This window comes from Heterocephalus glaber, unplaced genomic scaffold (assembly GCF_053883595.1).
Source record: "Heterocephalus glaber isolate CG9 unplaced genomic scaffold, H.glaber_assembly_v1.0 deba00000281, whole genome shotgun sequence".
Lineage (NCBI taxonomy): Eukaryota > Metazoa > Chordata > Mammalia > Rodentia > Bathyergidae > Heterocephalus > Heterocephalus glaber.
In genome coordinates, this window is record NW_028258139.1 from 12,675,468 (window position 1) to 12,697,035 (window position 21,568).

The window sequence follows — 21,568 nt, forward strand, 5'->3', positions numbered from 1 at the left end:
GTTGTCGCGGGCGGTCTCGGGCAGCGGCGGTGGTTCCGGCTGCGGCGCTGCGGGCAGAGGATCAGTGAGTCGAACGGGTGGGAGGGATGCGGAGCCGCCGCCGCGCCCCTGCCGCCTGAGTGCCGCCGGCCGCGCCCCCGCCGGGAGCGCAGTCAGAGCGTGCAGCACGTTGGGAGCGCAGTAGGGCCCAGCCTCGACCCCGGCGGCGGCGGCGGCGGCCCGTCCGAACCGGCGGCCGGCGGCCCGCCCCACGCGTCCGCCCCGCCCCGCTCTCATGCGGGCCGCGCCCCGCCCCCCGGCCCGAGCCCGCCGCGCGCTGCCCGAGCCCGCGCGCCGCCGGCCCGCACCATGCTCAAGTGCATCCCGCTGTGGCGCTGCAACCGGCACGTGGAGTCGGTGGATAAGCGGCACTGCTCGCTGCAGGCCGTGCCCGAAGAGATCTATCGCTACAGTCGCAGTCTGGAGGAGTTGCTTCTTGACGCCAACCAGCTGCGCGAGCTGCCCAAGGTGAGCAGCCGCCGCACCTGCCGCCCCGGTGCCCGCTCCCGGGCTTTCGGCGAGGTCTGCCCCCGCGAGACACCGTGCCTCCAGCCGACCTGGCTGGTTCGCACTGGCCGGAGACCCGCCCCAGCCAGCCCCACCCTACGAAGGCACCAGGTGGCAGCGGTCATCACGTACTCCTGAGATTCGAGCAAAGACAGTCCAGAAAAGCAACTGAAGAGTGAAAAACACTGGGGCCCGCGAGGTGGATGGGATAGGGGTGGAGCTGCTATGGTGATGGATACAGTTTGCTGGGCTGTTCTGGAGGTGGTGGGGGTCTGGACTTACCGCTGCCCTGGCTCCTTTCTATCCTGTGTGCTGGGCTGCCTTCCTAAGGTGGCCGGCACAGAATCTCTGCTCTTCTCTTTGGAGAAGCCACTTCTTATTGCCTTGTGTTCTTTCCAGTCAGTTTGTTTTTCTTCTAAGGCAACTCCACAAAGGAGGCCAAAGGAAACAGATTATATTAGATTTCCTTTTCAAAAGCGGGGTTGAGTGACCTTATGCTTGGGGGCTGGGTGCTGTAGAGGGTGTGGCTCAGTTCTGAGCCTGGCTGTGACAGTTCTGTCTTGTGGGCATTTGCTAGACCCATGTGTATATCCTGTATGTGTAGCCCCCTTGTAGGTCTGCATGTTTGTGGTGCTCTGCTGCTTTTGCTACTGTTACTTGGGTGGTTTTTGCTGAGTTCTTACTGCTCACTGCTGGGGTACAGTAGCACAAACCAGTGAAAGGTTCATCTGTGGGTGGAAGAAGCAGTTCAGGTGGCAAATGGAGCCCTGAAGGTGACACATGGCGGGAGCTGCATCCAATCGGAAACAGGAGTGGAGAGTTGAATGTGGTGATGGTGGGGTGTGTGCCAAGAATGTCTTTGTTCTCCTCACAGCAAACTAGGGCATTATGGCTAAATCTCCGGACCCTGTGTGTCCAGGAGCTTTTCTCTGCCATCAGAGTGTCTCACTACACATCCCATACCCCATGACCTCATCTCCTGCCCACAGCCCTTCTTTCGGCTGCTGAACCTACGCAAGCTGGGCCTCAGCGACAACGAGATCCAGCGGTTGCCACCCGAAGTGGCTAACTTCATGCAGCTGGTGGAGCTGGATGTGTCCCGGAATGGTGGGCAGGCTGGGGGTTGGCTGGGGTCACCCAGAAGCTCCTAGAGGCTCTGGGCATCTTTCCATGGTGACCCTCCCCCACAGATATCCCTGAGATACCTGAAAGTATCAAGTTCTGTAAAGCTCTGGAGATTGCGGATTTCAGTGGGAACCCCCTATCCAGGTGGGTGGCAGCTCTTCATGGGGGATCACCCACAGCCCTGCCAACTTGCTCTTGGCATCTGAGGTCCTCTGCTTCTTCCTCCAGGCTCCCTGATGGCTTCACACAGCTGCGCAGCCTGGCCCACCTGGCCCTCAACGACGTGTCTTTGCAGGCACTGCCTGGGGATGTGGGCAAGTGAGTACCTGCTTGGTCAAAGGGTCTGGGGGACAACTCAGCTCAGCCCTGTCTTCCTCAGCCTCAGCCCCTGGTCTCTTTCAGCCTGGCCAACCTGGTGACCTTGGAGCTCCGAGAGAACTTGCTCAAGTCTCTGCCTGCGTGAGTGCTCTGGGCCTCCACCCTGCTGGGTGGAGCTTTATAGGGACCTGGCCCTGTGGCCCCATACCAACTGTTTTTTTCTACAGGTCCCTGTCTTTCCTGGTCAAGCTGGAACAGCTGGATCTGGGAGGCAATGATCTGGAAGTGCTGGTGCGGTGGGAGCCTTTAAGGGGAAGGGCATGTAGGGTATGGGACGCACCCCTTTGGGTTAAAGCAGGGATTCTCCACAGTCATGCTGGTTTCACCTGTCTCTCTCTTGTAGCCTGATACTCTGGGAGCTCTGCCCAATCTTCGGGAGCTGTGGCTGGACCGGAACCAACTATCAGCATTGCCCCCGGTGAGTGAGGATGGGACCAGGCTCCCACCTCTGGCTGCTGCTCTCTGACATTCTGCCTGCCCTCAGGAGCTTGGGAACCTGCGGCGGCTGGTGTGCCTGGATGTGTCAGAGAATCGGCTGGAAGAACTGCCTGTGGAGCTAGGTGGGCTGGTGCTGCTCACAGACCTGCTGCTTTCCCAAAACTTGTTGCAGCGGCTGCCTGATGGCATCGGTGAGTGCAACCTGGGGGCCTAACACCTTGGATCGGTAGCCCTGTGGTGTCAGGCAAGGTGCTAGGCAGCATCTTAGGTGAGGGCCCAAACTATCCAGGCTGGAGGCCTTCGGAGGGGAGGGTAAGTTGAGGCTCCAGTCAGGTACTGAGTAGGCTGGGTTACAGCCCAAAGAGCCAGGGCAGCTTGAGTAGGGTGGTGAGGATGTGGGGATGGCACGAGGGATGGATGCCAGAGCCATGAGTGCTTGGTATTTTTCCCAAAGAACATCAAGTAGGTGGAGTCAGTTCAGTGGGAAGTGGGGAGGAACAAGTGTGGGTCTACATCAGCTTGGGCTCTGGAAGTCCTAAGTAGCTGTGGAGATGGCAGGGGTGTGGGTAAGGGCAGGCTCTGTGGGCCTGTCTCTGTTCTGTGGGTGGTTTGGACACACTGCTTTGTCCTGGGCCTGACAGTTGCTATGTCTTCCTTGCATCAGGTCAGCTGAAGCAGCTGTCTATCCTGAAGGTGGACCAGAACCGGTTGTGTGAGGTTACGGAGGCCATTGGGGACTGTGAGAACCTCTCTGAACTGATTCTCACGGAGAACTTGCTAACGGTAGGGCAGCTCTGGGGTGCCAGGCTCTATCTCGGCCTTTAGGGAGTTACTTTCAGAGTTAGCTTGAGAGGTAGAAGATCAGGGCAGGCACAGTGAGGTAGGGTGCCAGCATGTAGCAGAGCATGAAGCCTGCTGGTGGTGGCACGTGTTACATACTGGCAGGTGTTAGTGGTGGTTTGGCCCTGGGGAACTACTCTGGAGGGACACCCTTTGGTCCAGGTTGGGGAGCTCACTGGTGGGAGATAAGGCAAGGAAGAGGTCTTCAGGGCAGGGACTTGCTGGTTGGAATAAGGTGTTCAGGGTGTTTTTCCTGGTCTGTGGTATAGCACTAGGGAAAGATTGGAAGGAAGGCAGGGACGGAAAGCAAGCTGCCTTTCAAGCACATCTGCCCTGAGCAGGGCAGGAAAAGCAGGGCTGTGGGGCCAGGGTTAGGCATGGCCATGGTGATGCTGCTGTTCAGACTGGGGAGAAACATTTTACCTATGGATGGGATGTCTGTAGGATGTGCCTCTACATGAGATGCTGCATCACAGCGAGGGAGAAGAGGGAGCCTTGGTGACACAAGGCCGCTGCGTTATCAGACAGGCCATAGGCACACAGCTGGAAGAATTCAGGACTAGCAGTACCTGCAGGAAAAGGCCAGGCATGATGTAGTTGAAGGTCTTGGATGGCCCAACAGGGTGTTTGGTGACTCTAGGTGAAGAAGGGTATAGAACAGAGTACTGACTGGCCTCACATTCAGATTCCTGATCCTGGTCACCAGCACTGTGAGGAGCTAGCCACAATTTTCAGCACACTTTATCTGCCCAAAAGGCATTTCTCTTTTCCTAACCTTAAGGGGCTCTGCGACCCACCCTCTGACCTCTTTCCTTCTTGCCAGGCCCTGCCCCGGTCTCTAGGAAAGCTGACCAAGCTTACCAACCTCAATGTGGACCGGAATCACCTTGAGGTGCTACCACCTGAGATCGGAGGCTGTGTGGCACTCAGTGTTCTTTCCTTGAGAGACAACCGCCTGGCCGTGCTGCCTCCTGAGCTGGCCCACACAGCTGAGCTGCATGTGCTTGATGTGGCTGGAAACCGGTGAGTGCTTGCTTGGTCCCCAGGGACCTGACTGCATTCTGACACAGGATAACCATGTCTTGCCTGGTTCCCAGGCTTCGGAGTCTGCCATTTGCACTCACCCACCTCAACCTCAAGGCTCTGTGGTTGGCCGAGAACCAGGCGCAGCCCATGCTCCGCTTCCAGACTGAGGACGATGCCCAGACCGGCGAGAAGGTGCTCACCTGCTACCTGTTGCCTCAGCAGCCCCTGCCCAGCCTCGGTAGGTTGCTAGTGGCTGTGGCCTTGATGGAGTAGGTGTGGCCTCAGGTGAGGTGAGGAGTCAGGCCTGGGCCTCTGACACTCGCCTCCTGCAGAGGATCCTGGGCAGCAGGGGAGCCCGTCAGAGACCTGGAGTGATCCCCCCCTGAGCCGAGTCAGTGTGATCCAGTTCCTGGAGGCTCCTGAAGGCGATGAGGACACTGAGGAGACTGCTGCTGAGAAGCGGGTATGGAGGGGTGGGGACCCTGGGAGGTGCACCTCTGCCCCACCCCTGCCTGACCACCGCCTCTGCCTCTGTTCCTCATCCCTGTCCCCCTGCAGGGGCTGCAGCGTCGAGCCACACCTCACCCCAATGAGCTCAAGGTGATGAAGAGAGGCATTGAAGAGCGCCGGAGTGAGGCCTATTCCTGCAAGCCAGGCCTCAGGCTGCCCTCACCCACCGAGGAGGTGTGTGGAGCCCTGGATGTCCTTTGCATGCTGGGTGTGGGCTCACTGTGTGGGAAAGGGCAAGGGATAAGCTAAGGAGAGGATGGAGATGCAGGGTGGGGGCAGGCAGGCAGGTGTGCTGTGGTGGCAGGGGATGGCGGTCTGGCTTGGGGCCAGGCCTCTGGAAGGCTGTGTGACTTACACCATTAGCATGTGGGCAGGGGTTTGGTGCTACAGCAGGACAGTCTGGCTGCTCAATTTAAGCTTCCAGCATCAGGACTGGGAGATGCTTTTGCACCCCAGGGTGCAACAGGATCGTTGAGAGGGGAGAATGATGCTAGACCTGCATCCACAGCAGGCAGGACTCCTGGGACTCGTACAGTCCTTGTTTTGCTTTTGGGGAAAGGCTTTCCCAGAGGCCAGTTGAAGAATCACAGCTTTATGTGCCCATAGTTCTAGAGACAGTGGGCTTCCCTGTGGGCCTGGGGGCGCTGTGGTCAGAACAGCAGAGTCCTGCAGTGTGGCGGCATCCCTGGTGGGCAGTCTTAGGTGGCAAGGTCCTGCACAACCTGACATGATTGTGTGCTGCAGGAGAAGAGACTGAGCACAGAGTCTGGCTTGAGTGAAGGCTCTGCCCTGTCTGCTAACACAGCCTCTGAGGGTGAGCCTGAGGCTGAGGCTCAGGGCCTAGGCCAGCAGGAAGCCACACCACCTGGCCAGGAGGAGGACGTGGAGGAGGACTATGATGAGGTGAGGCCAGGGACCATCAGGGCTTGTGGGGTGGAGGCTGCTGGGCTGTGCCAGATAACAGCTAGGCAAGGATGCAACAGAAATGGGCTTCCCTTGTACAGAGTTTACCCCAGAAACAGGGACAGGCTGATGGTCCTGGGGGTAAGGGCCATGTTGCTAGGCGTGCTTGGAAGAGGGGCTGCCCTTGGCTGGCATGAGGGTCCTTACCCTAAAGCCGGGCATTATATCTGTCATCTACGTGCTGTTACTAGATGGTCCCCCTTCCTGACCTCTGTGGATTCTGGCCCATGTTGGCCTTTGCATATTCCCTGCATTTCCATCTGGGGTACACATATCTCTGGAAAACTCTCCTGGACCCAGGTTTCATCAATACTTAGTTGCTGTGTTGTGGTCCCCTTGCCCCACCAGGCAGCTCTCCCAAATCCTTACCCCTGGCCTAGCCCTGGTACCTGCCTTTTGCTGCAGGGCTTCCCTATGGACCCCACCAGCAGAGCCCAGCTCCCTAGAAGGCAGGGGTATCAGAGCCTGGCTGCACCCTCATTCTTGGACCTTCACAGCCCACAGTGCACTTTGCAGAGGACACAATGTTGCCCAGGGAAGATGTCGAGAGTGAGGAGGGGCAGCTTGAGGCCCCCTGGCCCCTGCCAGGAGGCAGGCAGCGGCTCATCCGCAAGGACACACCCCACTACAAGAAGCACTTCAAGATCTCCAAGCTTCCGCAGCCTGAGGCTGTTGTGGCCCTCCTGCAGGGGATACAGCCAGCCGGGGAGGGCCCTTCAGGCCCATCAGGCTGGCACAATGGCCCACACACACCCTGGGCTCCTCGGGCCCAGGAGGAGGAGGAAGAAGAAGAAGAGGAGAGGGCTGAGGAAGAAGGCGAGCCCACCACGGAGGAGGAGGATAGGGAAGAGCCCGGGGCTTCTGCACCTTCTGTCAAGGTGGGTCTCACCTGAATGGCAGCCTGGGTCAAGCCTTGGCCCATTGGCCCACTGGCTGTGGTGTGGTGTATATGTCTGCTGTGATTGGCATTTCTGCCACTGTGTGTTCATTACTTGAACCCCAGGTCAACCCCTACCTTAGTCGCAATTTGTGATAGGTCCCTAGGCCAGCATTGTCCTGACATCTGCAGGCGAGGAGGGTGCTCAGAAGCTGAGAACAGGCATTTTCTGTGTCCCTCAGACCATCTGTATACCAGGGACCCTGGGCACAGTCCTCTCCTGCCCAGGAGCTGCCAGCTTCCAGGATCCTCTTTGCCTTGGGCATAGAGGCCCTCCTACTGGCCTGTGGCTCACCCTGTGAGTCTGAGAATCACCCGCCTGCTCCACGCACACTCTTCACTGGCTCGCAAAGGGTCCTGCCTACTTGCTGGGGACCTATCAGAAAAGCCCCAGACTGGCCAGAGGTCCCATCCTTTATGTCTTCATAGCACCCCTACCCTGAGCACAGGCTGAGGACATACAACAGCTGAGAGGACCTAAGGGTTGAATCAGGGACAGCCAAGCCTCGGCTCTGTCCCACCTGCCATCTCTAGCCCAGTCAGCCAGCCCCCGCAGCTTGGCAGACCCTACAGACCAGAGAGACACCATGCCCAGGGCAGTGCCTGCCCAGGTGGCAAGAGGCCGGCTCGGGCCTTGGGAGCTTGGTGTGGCCTTCCTGCTGTCCTGTCTGCTCATGGTGAGGGCTGGATGAGGCGGTGGTGGTCCCCAGTGGTGGCTAACCCGCATGCCTCGCTGGTCCTGTCCTAACAGGGGGTGTCGTTTGACCAGGCCAATAACCTGCTGATAGAGCCTGCTCGCATTGAGGAGGAAGAGGTCTGTACCGCTCACTGCTGCTCTCTGCTCTCACATTGCTTCCTGGGCTGCGGGCTCTCACCTCTCCCACCCTAGCACTCAAACGCATACCCCCTTCTGGAAGAGTCCCCAGAAACTGCCATAAAACTGGGGTCCCACAGGGGCCTGATGGCCCCTGACAGGAATAGCCCATCTCTGTCCCTGGGCAGCCCGCCCCTAGGGCACAAGTGGAGGTTCTGGGGCATTTCTTGTCTTTCTGCCCATGATCCTTGAAGTATCTCGGCTGTTGATATGCCGTAAGGCCTCACCCCTGGAGGCAGGCAGCCCTGGACTACCCCATGTGCTCCTACTGCAGCCAGCACTTGACCACCCAGGCCTTCCAACACTGAATCTGCTCTGTTTCCAGCTGACACTCACCATTGTGAGGCAGACAGGAGGCCTGGGCATCAGCATTGCAGGAGGCAAGGGCTCTACTCCCTACAAGGGAGACGATGAGGTAAGCAGCTGCCCAGCCGATCACTAGGCCTACCCAAAACATCTTGGATGCTCCTCATTGCTCTAATGGTGTGAGCTGCTTCCCCTTGGCTTCTTGGCCACTGTCTTCTTTTTTTTTTGGTACCAGGGATCAAACTCGGGACCTTGCACTTTCGAGGCAGGCGGCAGGACCACTGAGCTAAATCCCCGGCCCCTGGCCACTGTCTTCTAGGTGCTCTGCCTGCCTCCAAGAGAACACACATGTTCTTCAGTGCAGGGGTTGGGCCTGAGGCACTGACCAGACCCAGGAATATGTTCCTGCTAAAGTCAGGGTGGCTTGCAGGCACCTAGACTGCTTGCCCTCTCCACAGCCTAGTCTGCCTTCCCATTTTCTTATGCTAGCTCTGGGGTCAGATCCTTTTCTGAGATCATCCTGTACCCTCCAGGCCCACTGTTCTTTCATGCATGTAGGGGTCTTTGCAGAGAGCAGGCCAGGGCTGGGGTCAGCAGCGCACAGTCTGTCTCTGCCCAGTGGCTTCCAGGGCTTTCCCAGCCCCCACAGGCTTCTCTTAGATGAGGCAGGACAAGGGCCCCTATGTAGCCTCTGCCTGGCTCATATGGACAGTCCTACTTGTCCTCCAGGGCATTTTCATCTCTCGGGTGTCAGAGGAGGGCCCCGCTGCCCGTGCTGGGGTCCGAGTGGGTGACAAACTCCTTGAGGTAAGTGGTGACATCTCGCCAGTGTGTAGTACCTGTTCCTTGGGTAGTGTGCACAATCCTGCTTATTGGGATGTTTGGCCACCTCCATTAAGAGATGGGTGCCTCAACCACCTCTTCTAAGAGTTCTGAACTGAGGCCTCCAAGAAGTCTGGCTGAGGTTATGGAGCGCAGCTGCCAGCACCCAGGAAGATCCCTATCTGGCCAAGACACACGGTGAGGGTTACTGGCCACTCCGAGAGCAGAGGGGGAGACCTGGAAGCGGTCAGACCTCTAGCAGCTCTGAGAGTGCTCAGTCCCTGTGTGGGAGTGGCCCTAAGCATCTGGCTGTCAGAGAGTTACAGGAAGGCTGTCCTTCCCACCAGCGCAGACCGGGCTCTGGGGGCTCAGGGCAAGAACACGTCAGGTGGGAGTGCTTGGCTCCCATCCCAGCCTCTGCCTAGGAGCTCCTGTCCAAGGGAGTGGGGTTTAGTGGGAGTAGGAGTGGGGTTTCAGCATCCTATTTCCCATGGCCACCTGCATCCTGGTCTCCTGATCTTCCCTTCTACATAGGGGAACATGTGCAAAGCCTTCGTGCATCCTCAGCACACTGTCAGGGTTGGGCTGGGTGCTAATGTGTGCTATGGCTTCTGTTCCCCTCCACCCACAGGTGAATGGTGTGGCCTTGCAGGATGCTGAGCACCATGAAGCTGTGGAGGCACTTCGGGGGGCTGGTGCTGCCGTACAGATGCGTGTATGGCGAGAACGCATGGTGGAGCCTGAGAACGCGGTCACTGTAACACCTCTACGACCTGAAGATGACTACAGTCCCCGGGAATGGCGAGGAGGTGGCCTTCGGCTGCCCCTACTCCAGCCTGAGGCTCCTGGGCCCCTGCACCAGCGCCACACAGCCTGCCTGGTGCGCAGTGAGAAGGGGCTGGGCTTCAGCATCGCTGGGGGGAAAGGCTCCACGCCCTACCGGGCAGGCGATGGGGTAAGGCAGTGTGTCTTGGGTACAGGGTGAGGCTTCAAAGATGCCATGGGCTGGGCCGCATGCTGTCCATGCCCACTGCCTCACCAGTAGCAAAACACCCCCTCCCCAACAGGGCATCTTCATCTCCCGCATTGCTGAGGGGGGTGCTGCCCACCGGGCAGGCACTCTACAGGTTGGCGACCGTGTCCTCTCGGTGAGCTGGGGCAGGTGGGGCCTGCCCAGCACCCTGTTCTGCCCACTCTCCCTGACTTGTGTGTGCCCTTACAGATCAATGGAGTGGACATGACGGAGGCCAGGCATGACCATGCTGTCTCTCTGCTGACTTCTGCCTCCCCTACCATTGCCCTGCTGCTGGAACGGGAGACTGAGGGGCCCTCGCCTCCTAGTCCCCCACCACATTCCTCCTTACCCCCTACCGCTGCTGCTGCTGCCGCCACCCCTGGGGAGCCTGGACTGCCCAGGCTGCCTCCTAGCCTGCTTACTGCAACCTTGGAAGGACCATACCCAGTGGAGGTGAGAAACCTGCTCCCTGGTCACTCTGGTGGATGTATACTTGGCTCCAGGTACGGGGCACTGCCTTCCCAGGATGCCCTACTCATGGTCCTGCAGCCACTCTGGGCAGAAAGCAGCGTGTGCCCTTTGAGAAGCTGGTGTCTTACTCTGTAGTCAGCCTGCTGGAGTGAGCATCATCTGGCTCAACACAGTCTCCCTGCTTATGACTGGAAAGGGATACCTCAGCAGTTGTACTGAGACCTCACCCCTCCACTCCAAAGACCTAACTCCACCCTCAGCTCACCTTCTCCACTCTCTCCTCTTATCCCCAGGAAGTCCGTCTGCCAAGGGCCGGGGGCCCTCTAGGGCTTAGCATTGTTGGGGGCTCTGACCACTCCAGCCATCCGTTTGGTGTCCAGGAGCCTGGTGTTTTCATTTCCAAGGTAGATGAGCCTGGTGGGTGGTTCTGTACCAGGCCTCCCTCGGTACAGATGAGTGAGGCCCCAGCCCACTATGTGCTACCATCCTCTCCAACAGGTGCTCCCTCGAGGCCTTGCTGCTCGATGTGGCCTGCGGATTGGTGACCGCATCCTGGCAGTAAATGGGCAGGATGTTCGGGAGGCCACACACCAAGAGGCTGTTAGTGCCTTGCTCCGGCCCTGCCTAGAGTTGTCCTTGCTCGTGCGAAGGGACCCACCACCCCCAGGCATGCGGGAACTATGCATCCAGAAGGCTCCAGGGGAGAAGCTGGGCATCAGTGTCCGGGGGGGTGCCAAGGGCCATGCGGGGAACCCCTGTGACCCCACAGACGAAGGCATCTTCATTTCCAAGGTGAGGGCCTGGCCTTGCTGGTGGGCAGGTAGGTGCCAGACACTGGGTCTCATTCCACTCTGCCCACAGGTGAGCCCCACAGGGGCGGCTGGGCGTGATGGCCGGCTGTGTGTGGGGCTGCGGCTCCTGGAGGTGAACCAGCAGAGCCTCCTGGGCCTGACGCACGCGGAGGCAGTGCAGCTGCTACGCGGCGTGGGTGACACCCTCACTGTGCTTGTCTGTGATGGCTTTGACACCAGTGCTACCACAGCCCTGGAGGTTAGTGACCTTTGAGGGCACAAATGCTGCCCTGGGATCATGGGCTGGGTGGCAGAGCCTTTCCCCTCAGTTTATGGAGCACTTGGCGACCCTCCATCAGCTATGCCAGGTTGTCTTCTCCTGGAGCCCTGTCCTTGCGCTCTCTGGAGGCTCTGGGCACCCGTGTAGTCTGTCAGAGAAGCCAGTCAGGGAGTGGCATCACTCGTCCTGCAGACTGCATAGGGTGCCTCTACCTTGGCTGTGGCCTCCTCCCTCTCCCGGGCCCCGTTTCACCCCTTGGCAGAGCTTCTTCCCTACCACCTTGCCTGATGGCAGGGCAGTGGGCCAGAACAGGGGCAGAATGTCTGGCTTCCAAGACTAGACATCGTCTTGCAGTTTCAATGCCCTTTTGGGGCTCATGCTATCCAAGCCCCTTCCTTCCCACCTGCTGATCCTGGAACCCCTCAGCATGGTCACCAAATGGGTCTCCAGGGGACTTCTCCCTGCAGTGGCCAGCTCTGCCTAGACAGCATCCTTGCTGGTCACAGTGGATTCTGGTGGCTTTGTCACCATTCCCCAAAGCTTCCAATCCTTAGGACCACCAGAGATAAGGAGTCACATCAGGTTGGCTCCCTTGCACTAAGTCTTGAGGTGGTGACTTCTTATAAGAAGAGAGAGCCTCACCTTCTTGTCTACTCATTTAAAGTTGTAGGGGCTGGGGATTTAGCTCAGTGGTTTTGCCGCTTGCTGCGCAAGCGCAAGGACCTGAGTTCGATCCCAGTACCAAAAAAAAAAATTAAAGTATATTTAAAAGTGTTTCACTCAATACATTTACTTATTTTAAACTTTTTAATTTAAAGGGAGGAAGCCTCAGAAAGAGCTTCCAGGAGAATAGGACTAGCATGTCCTGTATTGACACCAGGCCCGTGTTCCCTAGGCTCTGTTTCTGTTGCTGCTATGTGACACAGGGTGTCCTTGCTGTGCCTGGCACACACCCATCACCTCACACCATCATGTCAATTCTCCCAGCAGCCATCTCCTCTGTGGCTCCCTTCCCCACCGGATGCTGATCTTACCTTAGGGTGCATGGCTGCTCGGCTACTGTATGTCATAGGTGCCTGCCACTCTTGTCAGCGTGGGTGTCTATCTCATGCTCTGCAGCACATGGCTATTTTTCTGTCACTCGGAGTTTTCTTTTTAAAATGGTATATCTTTGGTCACAAAAACATATTTTTGAACTAAGTCTTTTAGAACTTCTAGATTCTGGTTTTTTGTGGAAACTCAGGTCTTTGCGCTGGCAAGGCAGGCGGTGGAACCACTGAGCTAAATCCCCAGCCTCTAGATTCTGGTTTTTGCTTAGGGAACCTTCTTGTTTGCAGGGTCATAAAAACTTCATCCTATGTTTTTCTGGAACTTACACAGTTTTTTAAAAGTGCAGCTGTGCCAGGTGTGGTGGCACATCCCTATAATCCCAACACTTGGGAGGCTGAGACAGGAGGAGTGCTGCAAGTTAGAGGGAGGCCAGCCTAGGCTACATAGTCAGTTCAAGGCCAGGCTGAACTACACAGTGGGACTCTGTCTAAAAACAAAAACAAGAACACAGCTCTGTAGTCCATCTGGAATTTGCAAGTGATTAGATAGATACTAGTTGTCCCAACAGTGCTTTTGTTGTTGGTGGGTTTTGGTGTGTTTGTTTTTGAGACAGGGTCTCACTGTGTAGTTAATGGTGGCCTTGAACTTACTATATAGCCCAGGCTAGCTTTGAACTTGCAGTGATTCTCCTGCCTCAGCCTCCAACAGTGCTTATGTGACCAGCTGGTCATTTCCCTGCTGATTTGAGGACACATGCCTGGTTCCAGGGCTCATTTCTAGGCTCAGTCACGGTGGGCTACAAGTCCCTTCTAGTCAGTGCCACACTGTGTACCTGCTGTTGCTTTATGATGTGTTTTAAAGTCTTAAGTGGTCAAGTCACCCATTTTTTCCATTCTCTATTGAAAAGTTTTGTTGGTTTTCTATTCTGAATAAATCTACCAGGTTTCCTAACAAATTAATTTTCTTTTTTGTTTTTTTTTTTTTAAGTTCTTTTATTGGCACATTTTAGGTATACAGTTCGTTTACATTTATCATTAGGTGTCTGTACCTGTACGTGATGTATCTTGGTTCTTTTTTTTTTTTCCCCATTACCTGTGCACCTTTCACCCCCTCCGCCCTTCCCTATTTACATAGATTTCATTTCCTTTTTTTTTTTTTTTTTCTCATGGTTTTTCCTTTCCCTCTTTTCCTTTCCCCTTCCCCTCCCTTCACCCCTTGTCTTTGGACCTTTTTTCCTATTTCAAATACAAATTAATTTTCCTCCAGCATATCCCTAGCTTGCCCTGGTTTTCTTATCAGTTCCCATTAATCTTGGCCAGCTGGCTTTGCTGTTTCTGGGCAGCAGCCCTGCGTCCAAGCAATGACGGGAGCCTCCTTCCTAGCACTGGGGCTATGGCCAGCAGTGGTGTTAACAGTTTTAAAATTGAGGCCTTCTCAGTTTGTGGCTGTAAGAATTTGTTGGAACGGGCGCTTCTTGGAGTTTCTTGGAGTGTTGTCCTCCCCTTCGTGTGCCTATCAGTGGGCACTGGGGAGAAGAATGAGTTATCCATCAGAACTATGCAACAGGGTCTGGGTCCCTAGCATTTCCTTATCTCCACAGGCCCATTGGCTCCTGGACCCTCTGGAGATGAGATGTTTGTGACTCCTTACCCACTTCTCATTCTTCTTAAACTCAGACACTTGTCTGTTAGCATCTCTCTACCCCATGGCATGTTTGCAACTATATACCATGTCACCTGGTGCTCTGGGAAGCAGGGGTACTGGTTAGGATTCTCCTGGCCTGTGGTCCGGGATCTGAATGTTTTCAGGGCTCCTGCAGTTTGGAGAAAGGGGTCTCTCTCTTACCTCTGGGCCTTGGCCAGTTGCTAGCCTTCTGTTCCTTGGTCTGTGTCCACACAGGGTGGCAGTGGGGCTCACACCCATCTAAACACCCTCAGGTCCTTGAGCAGTCTGGGTCAGTGCACATGTCCCAAGAAAACTTTCCACTTTGCTTTTTCATGTATTTGGTATTAAGAAGCTAATTCTCTCGTCTTCAGAAATTGTCTTCTTTGGGTCGAGGATTTAGCTCAGTGGTGCTGCACCTGCCTCACAAGCACAAGGTCCTGAGTTCAATCCCCGGTACTGAGAAAAAAAAGAAATTGTCTCCTTTTTGTGGATCCTGTTCCGTGCATCTTCCTCGTGATCACACTGCCCCAAGCTCTAGTACAGAGGGTGCAAACAAGATAAACACACAGTACAGACTGAACTTGGATCTTTTCCTGTGCTGAGGTGCTTGGAGAGTGTCAGACTCTCCTGTTCTTCATCCCACTGCCCACCAGTTTGAGCGCCTATAGAGAGCCTGAGCAAATTCCCGGGTAGCTGCTGAACCGTGTCCTAATTCACCACTCTCTCGCTATCCCTTGGCTTTCCCTCCCGTTTGTGTCATTTATTCATCCATTAGTGTGGGCTCAGGTTCCGTTTTATTTTACAGGTGATAGTTTATTGTCATGGTCTATTTTGACATTACCACTGGGCTGTGGAAGGGGCTTCAGGCCAGGCCTGGGTCCTTTTTATACCACCCACCCGCTCTGAGTATGTCCTTGCTTTCTGAACCCCAAGACACTTTGGGTTCTCTTGTACTTTCCTGCCCTGCTTGGGTTGGTCACTTCAGGGAGTACAGGCTCCATTTAGTGGGAAGGGACACTTAGGAGCCACAGTCTCTGTGCTGGGCAGTGGGTTGCTGTAAGGGTGCTGTAGGTCTAGTGACCTCTCAGTGGCCAGCACTAGGGACCATGTGAACGAACATTGCTGCCTGGGATTCTTTCTGGAGCTCTGGGAAGGCTGAGGCTGTCTCATGGTGCCGTCTGCCTCCCAGTCAGCCCATGGATCAAACTCTCTACCTTTCCTATTTTTCCTCTCGTGGATCAGCCTCTCTAGCTTTCCTTATCATCACTGCTTTGATTTTGTACACGGTTCCTGTGTGTATGACAGTCCTCCCCATCCTGTTGGGCCTGCTCCCTCTCTTGGGCCTACCTGCCCAGTAGCTTTCTGACCACATTATTCCAGAAGCTGATGAGGTAGGAACTCTGTTTGCTGTCATCGTTTGATGTACTAGCATTGTCAGGATCTAAAAGACACACAGTTATGTCTCTTGTTTGTGTTAATCTAGAGCTCATATTTATAGTGGTCTTTGCTTTCTGTATTAAGCTGCTCAGTTGTTTAGAGTTTACAGTTAATGATCAACACACTATTTTTGTAAGTGTACCTTCATTGTGACAGCGTCTCCCAGTGCCTACTTGACACTTACCTTTAAATTCCATCTTCTCAGGTCAGCGCAGCTGCTCTCTGTGCTGGTCTCTTTCTTATTACCTCAGTAGTTTTTGCAACAATAATATACAACTGGGTTTGTGTTTCAGCCCACACTGACTGTCCCTCTGTGGTGGGGGACACTTGGGTGTGAGTGATCATGGATACCTCTCTCTCCACTGTTCTACTTGCCCCCCCCTTTTCCTGCTAGTGCCCAAGGCCAGAATCAGTCCCTTTTGTGCCTTGTAGGGTAGAAGTGAGCTATTACTGTTTCCGTCACCTGTTTTTAACCCTTGATCTCAAGGAGAGAAGCACGTTCTCTCCTTGCCTTCACCTAGCCTCCTGGGCCCACTCACTCTGCCTGGTGTCCAGGCATCTTTACTTTTTAGACTTCAGTGTCTCTGGGTTTTTGTTTTCTTTTTTTTTCTTTCTTTTTTTTTTTTTTTTTGAGACAGGATCTCACTAAGTTGCCTGGGTTGGGCTGAACTTATGATCCTCCTGCCACAGCCTCCTAAGTAGCTGGGGTTATAGGCAGGTACCACCATGCCCTGTGCAGTGTGGGGTTTTTTTGGTACCGGGGATTGAACTTGGGTCCTTAGCTTTTGAGGCAGGCGGTGGAACCACTGAGCTAAATCCCCAGCCCAAAGGGCCAAGAGGAAGTGATAGTGTTTGTACTGCAGTTATACAAATGAAGTGACAGAAAGATAGCAACTGCTTCTCAATTATCACTGAAAGTCTGATTTAGAGGTTCACTGCAGTTCAGGTATTTTCCTTTCTTTTCTTTTCTTTTTTTTTTTTGGTACTGGGGATCGAACTTGGGACCTTGAGCTTTCAAGGCAGGCTCCGGAACCACTGAGCTAAATTCCCAGCCCCCAGTCTGGGTTTTGACGGATGATCTGGCTGTCTGAGACTTGGAACAAAGTGGGTTTCCTCTTGCAGCATGGCCTCGGTTTCAGCCCCTCACTCAGCACCCACTTGCACGTCCTCGGCGCTGCATGTCTGTCTGGACGCACTAGCCTTTGACACAGGCACATTGCTCTCTGTGTTTCTTCCTATCTTGGTTTTTTCAGTTCTTTGTTCCAATAAAGTGTTTTCTGCCCCATCCTACAGTCCCACCCTGCATACATGCCCTGCACCCACAGCAGCCCTGTGAGCCAGGCACACCAGCTCTTCTGTGTCTCTGGCAGGCTGGGAATGGGCAATGTCCTTGCTGGTGTAGCAGGTTGCTCCTGGAGGCCGCCTCAGGTGTGTGAGTGGCCAGCCTGTTGAGGTGTGGGCTGCATCCACTGCATGTCACTAGCTTGCCCTGGGCCCAGGCTTCAGCCTGCCCTGGAGACGGGGTCTTGCCAACAGGGGACCCCTTCCATCACCCTACTCCTCTCCTCTCAGGTGTCCCCAGGTGTCATTGCCAACCCCTTTGCGGCAGGAATCAGCCACCGGAACAGCCTGGAAAGCATCTCGTCCATCGACCGGGAGCTAAGTCCTGAGGGCCCAGGCAAGGTCAGGACCAGCTGTAGCTGGCAGCCCCAGTCCCAGAGCCTGCGGTGCGGGTCCTGATTGAGTCTGCTTTGCTCACAGGAGAAGGAGCTGCCTAGTCAGACCCTGCCCTGGGGTCCTGAGGCTGCAGAGGCCACAGTGAGTCCTACACAGCCTGGTTAAGTGCCCTGGGCTGCCCCTTTCCATTGGAGCACTGTAGGAGTGAAAACAACTGTGAGGCAGCAGGGGCCATGTCCCTGGCACATACAGCCTCTGCCAGCATTGTGTCTGCTCTACCCCCCAGGTTCAGAGTCCAGAGCCCCTGAAACTGGACTACCGTGCCCTAGCCGCTGTTCCCAGCACTGGCAGCATGCAGAGGGTCAGTGTTAAGTGTGTACTGCATTGCACCCCCTGCCCTAGCTACCTGTTCACCTGCCTATTGGTTTCCTTTGCCTTAACTCCCTCCCTTCACCTGGGGGGCTACTACCAGCCAGACAAGTACCATAACAACCATGAAGGAAACCTTTGAGGTGGGGGCCTAGGGTGGATTACAGGAGGCTACCTTGGGCCAGCAGTTGCCCTGTGGGAGCTCAACCTCCTAACCTGGCAATATCTTCTACCTTTGATGTGTGCCCTTAACCATGCAAGGCAGGTGCTGTTGTCCCCTTTCGTAGCTGAGGGCATAAGGTACAGAGGGAGTCCTTTGAACACCCCTGTCCTCTTCCACTCCCCTCGTCTTCACCAAGCAGCTGGGTATGGGTGACCCCGAGCTCAGCCTGTGGCAGGCAGAGAGGCTCTTGGTGGAGACAGGGCAGCTGGAGGTTACAGAGCTATCCAGGGTTTCTGGTGGGACTGGTATGCATGAGATGCTGGGGGAGGCTGTGCAGGGCCATGGGGGAGGGGGCTGTATAACAGTAGGGGCTGGGGCTGGGGCTGGGCATGACTCGAAAACGGTTGTGGGCCTGGGGTCAGGCAGGAAGGACATTCAGTTCTCATTCCTTCCCAAAGGATATACATAGCCCACTGGGAGACCTGCAGGACTGGAGTGCTTGGGTTGGGGGAGGTTGGCCAGGATGCTGCCCAAGTAGTGGAGGACACTGGAGAGACAGGTAGGGCCTAGGGGGTGAGGGAGCCTGTTTAGGGGCTTTTGGACACTGATGCTCCTCTGCTACAAACAACCCCAATAGGGAAGCCCTCAGGAGGGACAGGAGCCCAGCATCCTGTAATGGAGGAGGGGCACAGCTGTGGGCAATTGGCATAGTTCAGCCAGCCAAGGAGCTCCTATGCTGCCTGCTGCCTGCTCCCCCACACATCCCTCCAGTTCTTCCTTAGGGAATAGAGCCTTGCCTGGTCCTCCCCCTACCCACTGTCTGGCTTTTTCAGGTACCATCTGGGGCAACCGGAGGGAAGATGACCTCGGCCCCCTGCTCCCCCAGTGGCCAGCAGGTGAGCATCCCCATCATAGGTGCCGCACAGGGCCTGCAGTTGGTGCTGGTGTGCAGATCCCCTAGGAAGGTGCTGTCAGGAAACCTTGCCTCCTTTGTGGGGACATCTTCCTGACCAGAGCTGATCTCCGAGGGGAGGGTACAGCTCTTGGGCTTGTGTACCTAGAGGGGCTCGGCCCTTGGGCTGCTTGCACTGGTGTCCTAGCCCTGCTTACTGCATGGGGAGGGCCAGGCCATGGGACCCCTGCTGTGCACTGCAGTGTGGGGTGCACGTAAGGGCTCCCCCAGAGTCCAGCTCCCAGACTCAGCCTCTCAAACGTAGAGGCATTCGGTGAGTGTTCACCCTACCCCTGCTACCCATCTTGGCTCCATCTCTCTCTCTGTCCCTCCCTCTTCCTTCCCTCTTTCTCTTTCCCCCCATCCCTCCCACCCCTTTCCTGGACCTCTGACCCCGCCCTCCTCTGGCTCCCACCCCTGCCCTTTGCAGACAAAACCGGGGGTGATCCAGCCATTGGCTCAGGCCTGGCCAAGGGGCTCCCCGACCCCTAGGGGCAGAGGTGGTCCCTGCTCCGTGAGTGCCCTGTCCCACAGGGGGTAGGGGTTTCAAAGCTTCCTTCCTGGCAGGAAGGTGGCCGGGGGTTGGAAATCGGTGTGGACAGCTGGTGGTTGGGTGGGTGCCTACAGCAAGGACAGCTGCCCTAGCCCAGCTCATGAGAACTCTGTCCGCCAGCCACCCTCCCCAGATGAACTGCCAGCCAACGTGAAGCAGGCCTATAGGGCCTTTGCGGCAGTGCCCACTGCACACCCTCCTGAGGACGGTGCTACCCAGGTGTGTAGGGAGCAGTGCTCTTCTGCCACGCATGCAGTGTGGGTAGGTGACCCAGCTGGTGCCCCAGAGGGAACAGCCACCAAGTCTCAGGGCCCTCTTTTCCCCAGCCCCCTGGACCAGGGCCAGCGGCCTCCCCTGAGCAGCTGTCGTTCCGTGAGCGGCAGAAGTACTTTGAGCTGGAAGTGCGGGTGCCCCAGGCTGAGGGCCCCCCAAAACGTGTGTCTCTAGTGGGTGCTGATGACCTTCGGAAGATGCAGGAGGAGGAAGGTGAGGAGTGCAGCAGTGGGAAGGGCCCAAGTGCAACTGCCTGGCCTGGCCTGACCCGACCCGCCCATCTCCCACAGCCCGCAAGCTGCAGCAGAAGAGGGCACAGATGCTACGGGAGGAGGCTGCAGCCATGGGGCCCAACGTGGGCCTTCCCCTGGATGGGGAGGCCCTGGATGAGGAGCAGCAGGAGGAGGAGCCACCCTGGGCCGCCCCAAGCCCTGCAGGAGGGTGAGGGTAGCACCACACCCCCAGCCTTGCCCAGTGCAGGCCCTTGCCTACAAGAAGCCTTGTCCCCTTCCCCACATCTAGCCCAGCATCACCCCCACCCATGGTGGGCGGTGCTCCTGTTCGGACAGCCAAAGCCGAGAGGCGCCATCAGGAGAGGCTGCGCATGCAGAGCCCAGAGCTGGCTGTGCCTGAGCGGGCACTGTCCCCTGCAGAGCGTCGGGCCCTAGAGGCTGAGAAGCGGGCACTGTGGAGGGCAGCTAGGTAAGCCCAGGCCCTTCCCGCCCCTCCCCACCACATTGAGGGCCCAGCTTTGCCCACCCACTGCTTCCTGCAGGATGAAGTCTCTGGAGCAGGATGCCCTTCGAGCACAGATGGTTCTCAGCAAGTCCCAGGAAGGCAGGAGCAAGCGAGGGCCCCTAGAGCGTCTAGCTGAAGCCCCATCACCTGCTCCCACCCCATCACCCACCCCCTTGGAAGGTATGTGTATCGAGGGGGAAGGGGAGGGCTCAGCCTGCCAGGTAGGCCTCTCCCAACACTAGCTTCTTATCCCTCCAGACCTCAACTTCCAGACCAGCACCTCGCCCGGACGCCTGGTGAGGAGCCAGAGGCTGTCACTTTCCCCTGCACCCCCCGGCACAGGGGAGGGGGTCCAGACTGCCCCCACCCACTGTCCTCACCTCTCCCTCGAACTGTGTGTGCCTCTTTTCCCCTCACGCTGTCCTTTCAAGCCTTTGTCTGGAAAGAAGTTTGACTACAGGGCATTTGCCGCCCTCCCTTCTTCCAGGCCTGTCTATGACATCCAGGTACTGGTGCCTCCAGGCCTTTCTTCTGCATGAACATGTGCATGGGCCCGGTTGCAGCTCCTGTACCACCCTTCTGTCCCCTCCCTTTCTGTGTGCTTCTGTGCCCTGTTCCTCTGGTGTGGGGTTTTCCCACCTGCCTGCCATTTCAGCCCAGTTCTGTGAGCCTCAGAGCCCAAGAACCAGCCAAGTCCATGTGGGTGGTTTCAGGCAGGTCTGGGATTGGCCCTGACCAGCCCTTCTCTCCATTGCAGTCGCCAGACTTTGTGGAGGAGCTGAGGTCCTTGGAACCATCTCCCAGCCCTGGTGAGTTGGCACCTAGCTGGGTTAAGTAAGCTCCACAGTTCCTTGGCCATACTGGACTCATGGTGTCCCTGGCCCTGGCCCTGTCCCCAGGCCCACAGGAAGAGGATGGAGAGGTGGCCCTGGTGCTCCTGGGAAGGCCCTCACCAGGTGCCATGGGCCCTGAAGACGTGACGCTGTGCAGCAGCCGCCGAGCCATGCGGCCTGGGCGCCGCGGCCTGGGCCCTGTGCCCTCCTAGGGAGCTGTGCCTCCCCGGACTTGGGGTGGGGTTGCTGCCAGCTCCAATACTGCCCTTGCCCCGAGTCTTTTAACCTGGGTGTTAGCATTTTGAAGAGACCCCTCAGGAGTTCTGGCTCTAACTCCCGCCCCCTCCCAAGCCAGGATCTCTTGGCAAGACTGTAACTAGTGATGTTTGTACAACCAAAGACTCTATTTTGTGGTTTAAGGAGAATAAAGTTGACTACGTTTTACCCTGTCTGTCCATCCATTGGTTCCACCAGGCTGGCTCCCAATCTTTGGCCTTTCCCTAGCAGGGTTCCCCTGCCAGGCCCTGGGATCCAAT

At 56.6% G+C, this 21,568-nt stretch overlaps 1 protein-coding gene across 8 annotated transcripts; it reads left to right on the forward strand.

Moving 5' to 3' along the window:
- Positions 1-342: 342 nt before the first annotated feature.
- Positions 343-21,476, forward strand: Scrib (scribble planar cell polarity protein). 8 transcript variants are annotated; one of them, XM_013069354.3, is made up of 38 exons: positions 343-507; positions 1,536-1,653; positions 1,737-1,815; positions 1,900-1,989; positions 2,074-2,130; positions 2,217-2,280; positions 2,393-2,467; positions 2,534-2,678; positions 3,152-3,270; positions 4,151-4,350; positions 4,425-4,591; positions 4,686-4,816; positions 4,912-5,037; positions 5,608-5,766; positions 6,324-6,704; positions 7,515-7,577; positions 7,963-8,052; positions 8,673-8,750; positions 9,397-9,720; positions 9,833-9,913; positions 9,988-10,233; positions 10,545-10,655; positions 10,750-11,043; positions 11,113-11,301; positions 17,047-17,157; positions 17,236-17,292; positions 17,438-17,512; positions 18,517-18,579; positions 19,066-19,149; positions 19,309-19,407; positions 19,515-19,674; positions 19,752-19,902; positions 19,984-20,163; positions 20,237-20,379; positions 20,458-20,495; positions 20,631-20,705; positions 20,957-21,008; positions 21,099-21,476. In XM_013069354.3, exons 1-38 carry the CDS (start codon positions 349-351, stop codon positions 21,242-21,244), a joined length of 4,980 nt encoding a protein of 1,659 aa, XP_012924808.2. In that variant the 5' UTR covers positions 343-348; the 3' UTR covers positions 21,245-21,476. The 8 variants fall into 8 exon arrangements, with proteins under 8 accessions (XP_012924808.2, XP_012924825.2, XP_012924820.2 ...); XM_013069371.3 differs by having other exon boundaries at positions 9,397-9,645; XM_013069366.3 differs by lacking the exon at positions 20,631-20,705.
- The last annotated feature ends 92 nt before the right edge of the window (positions 21,477-21,568 follow it).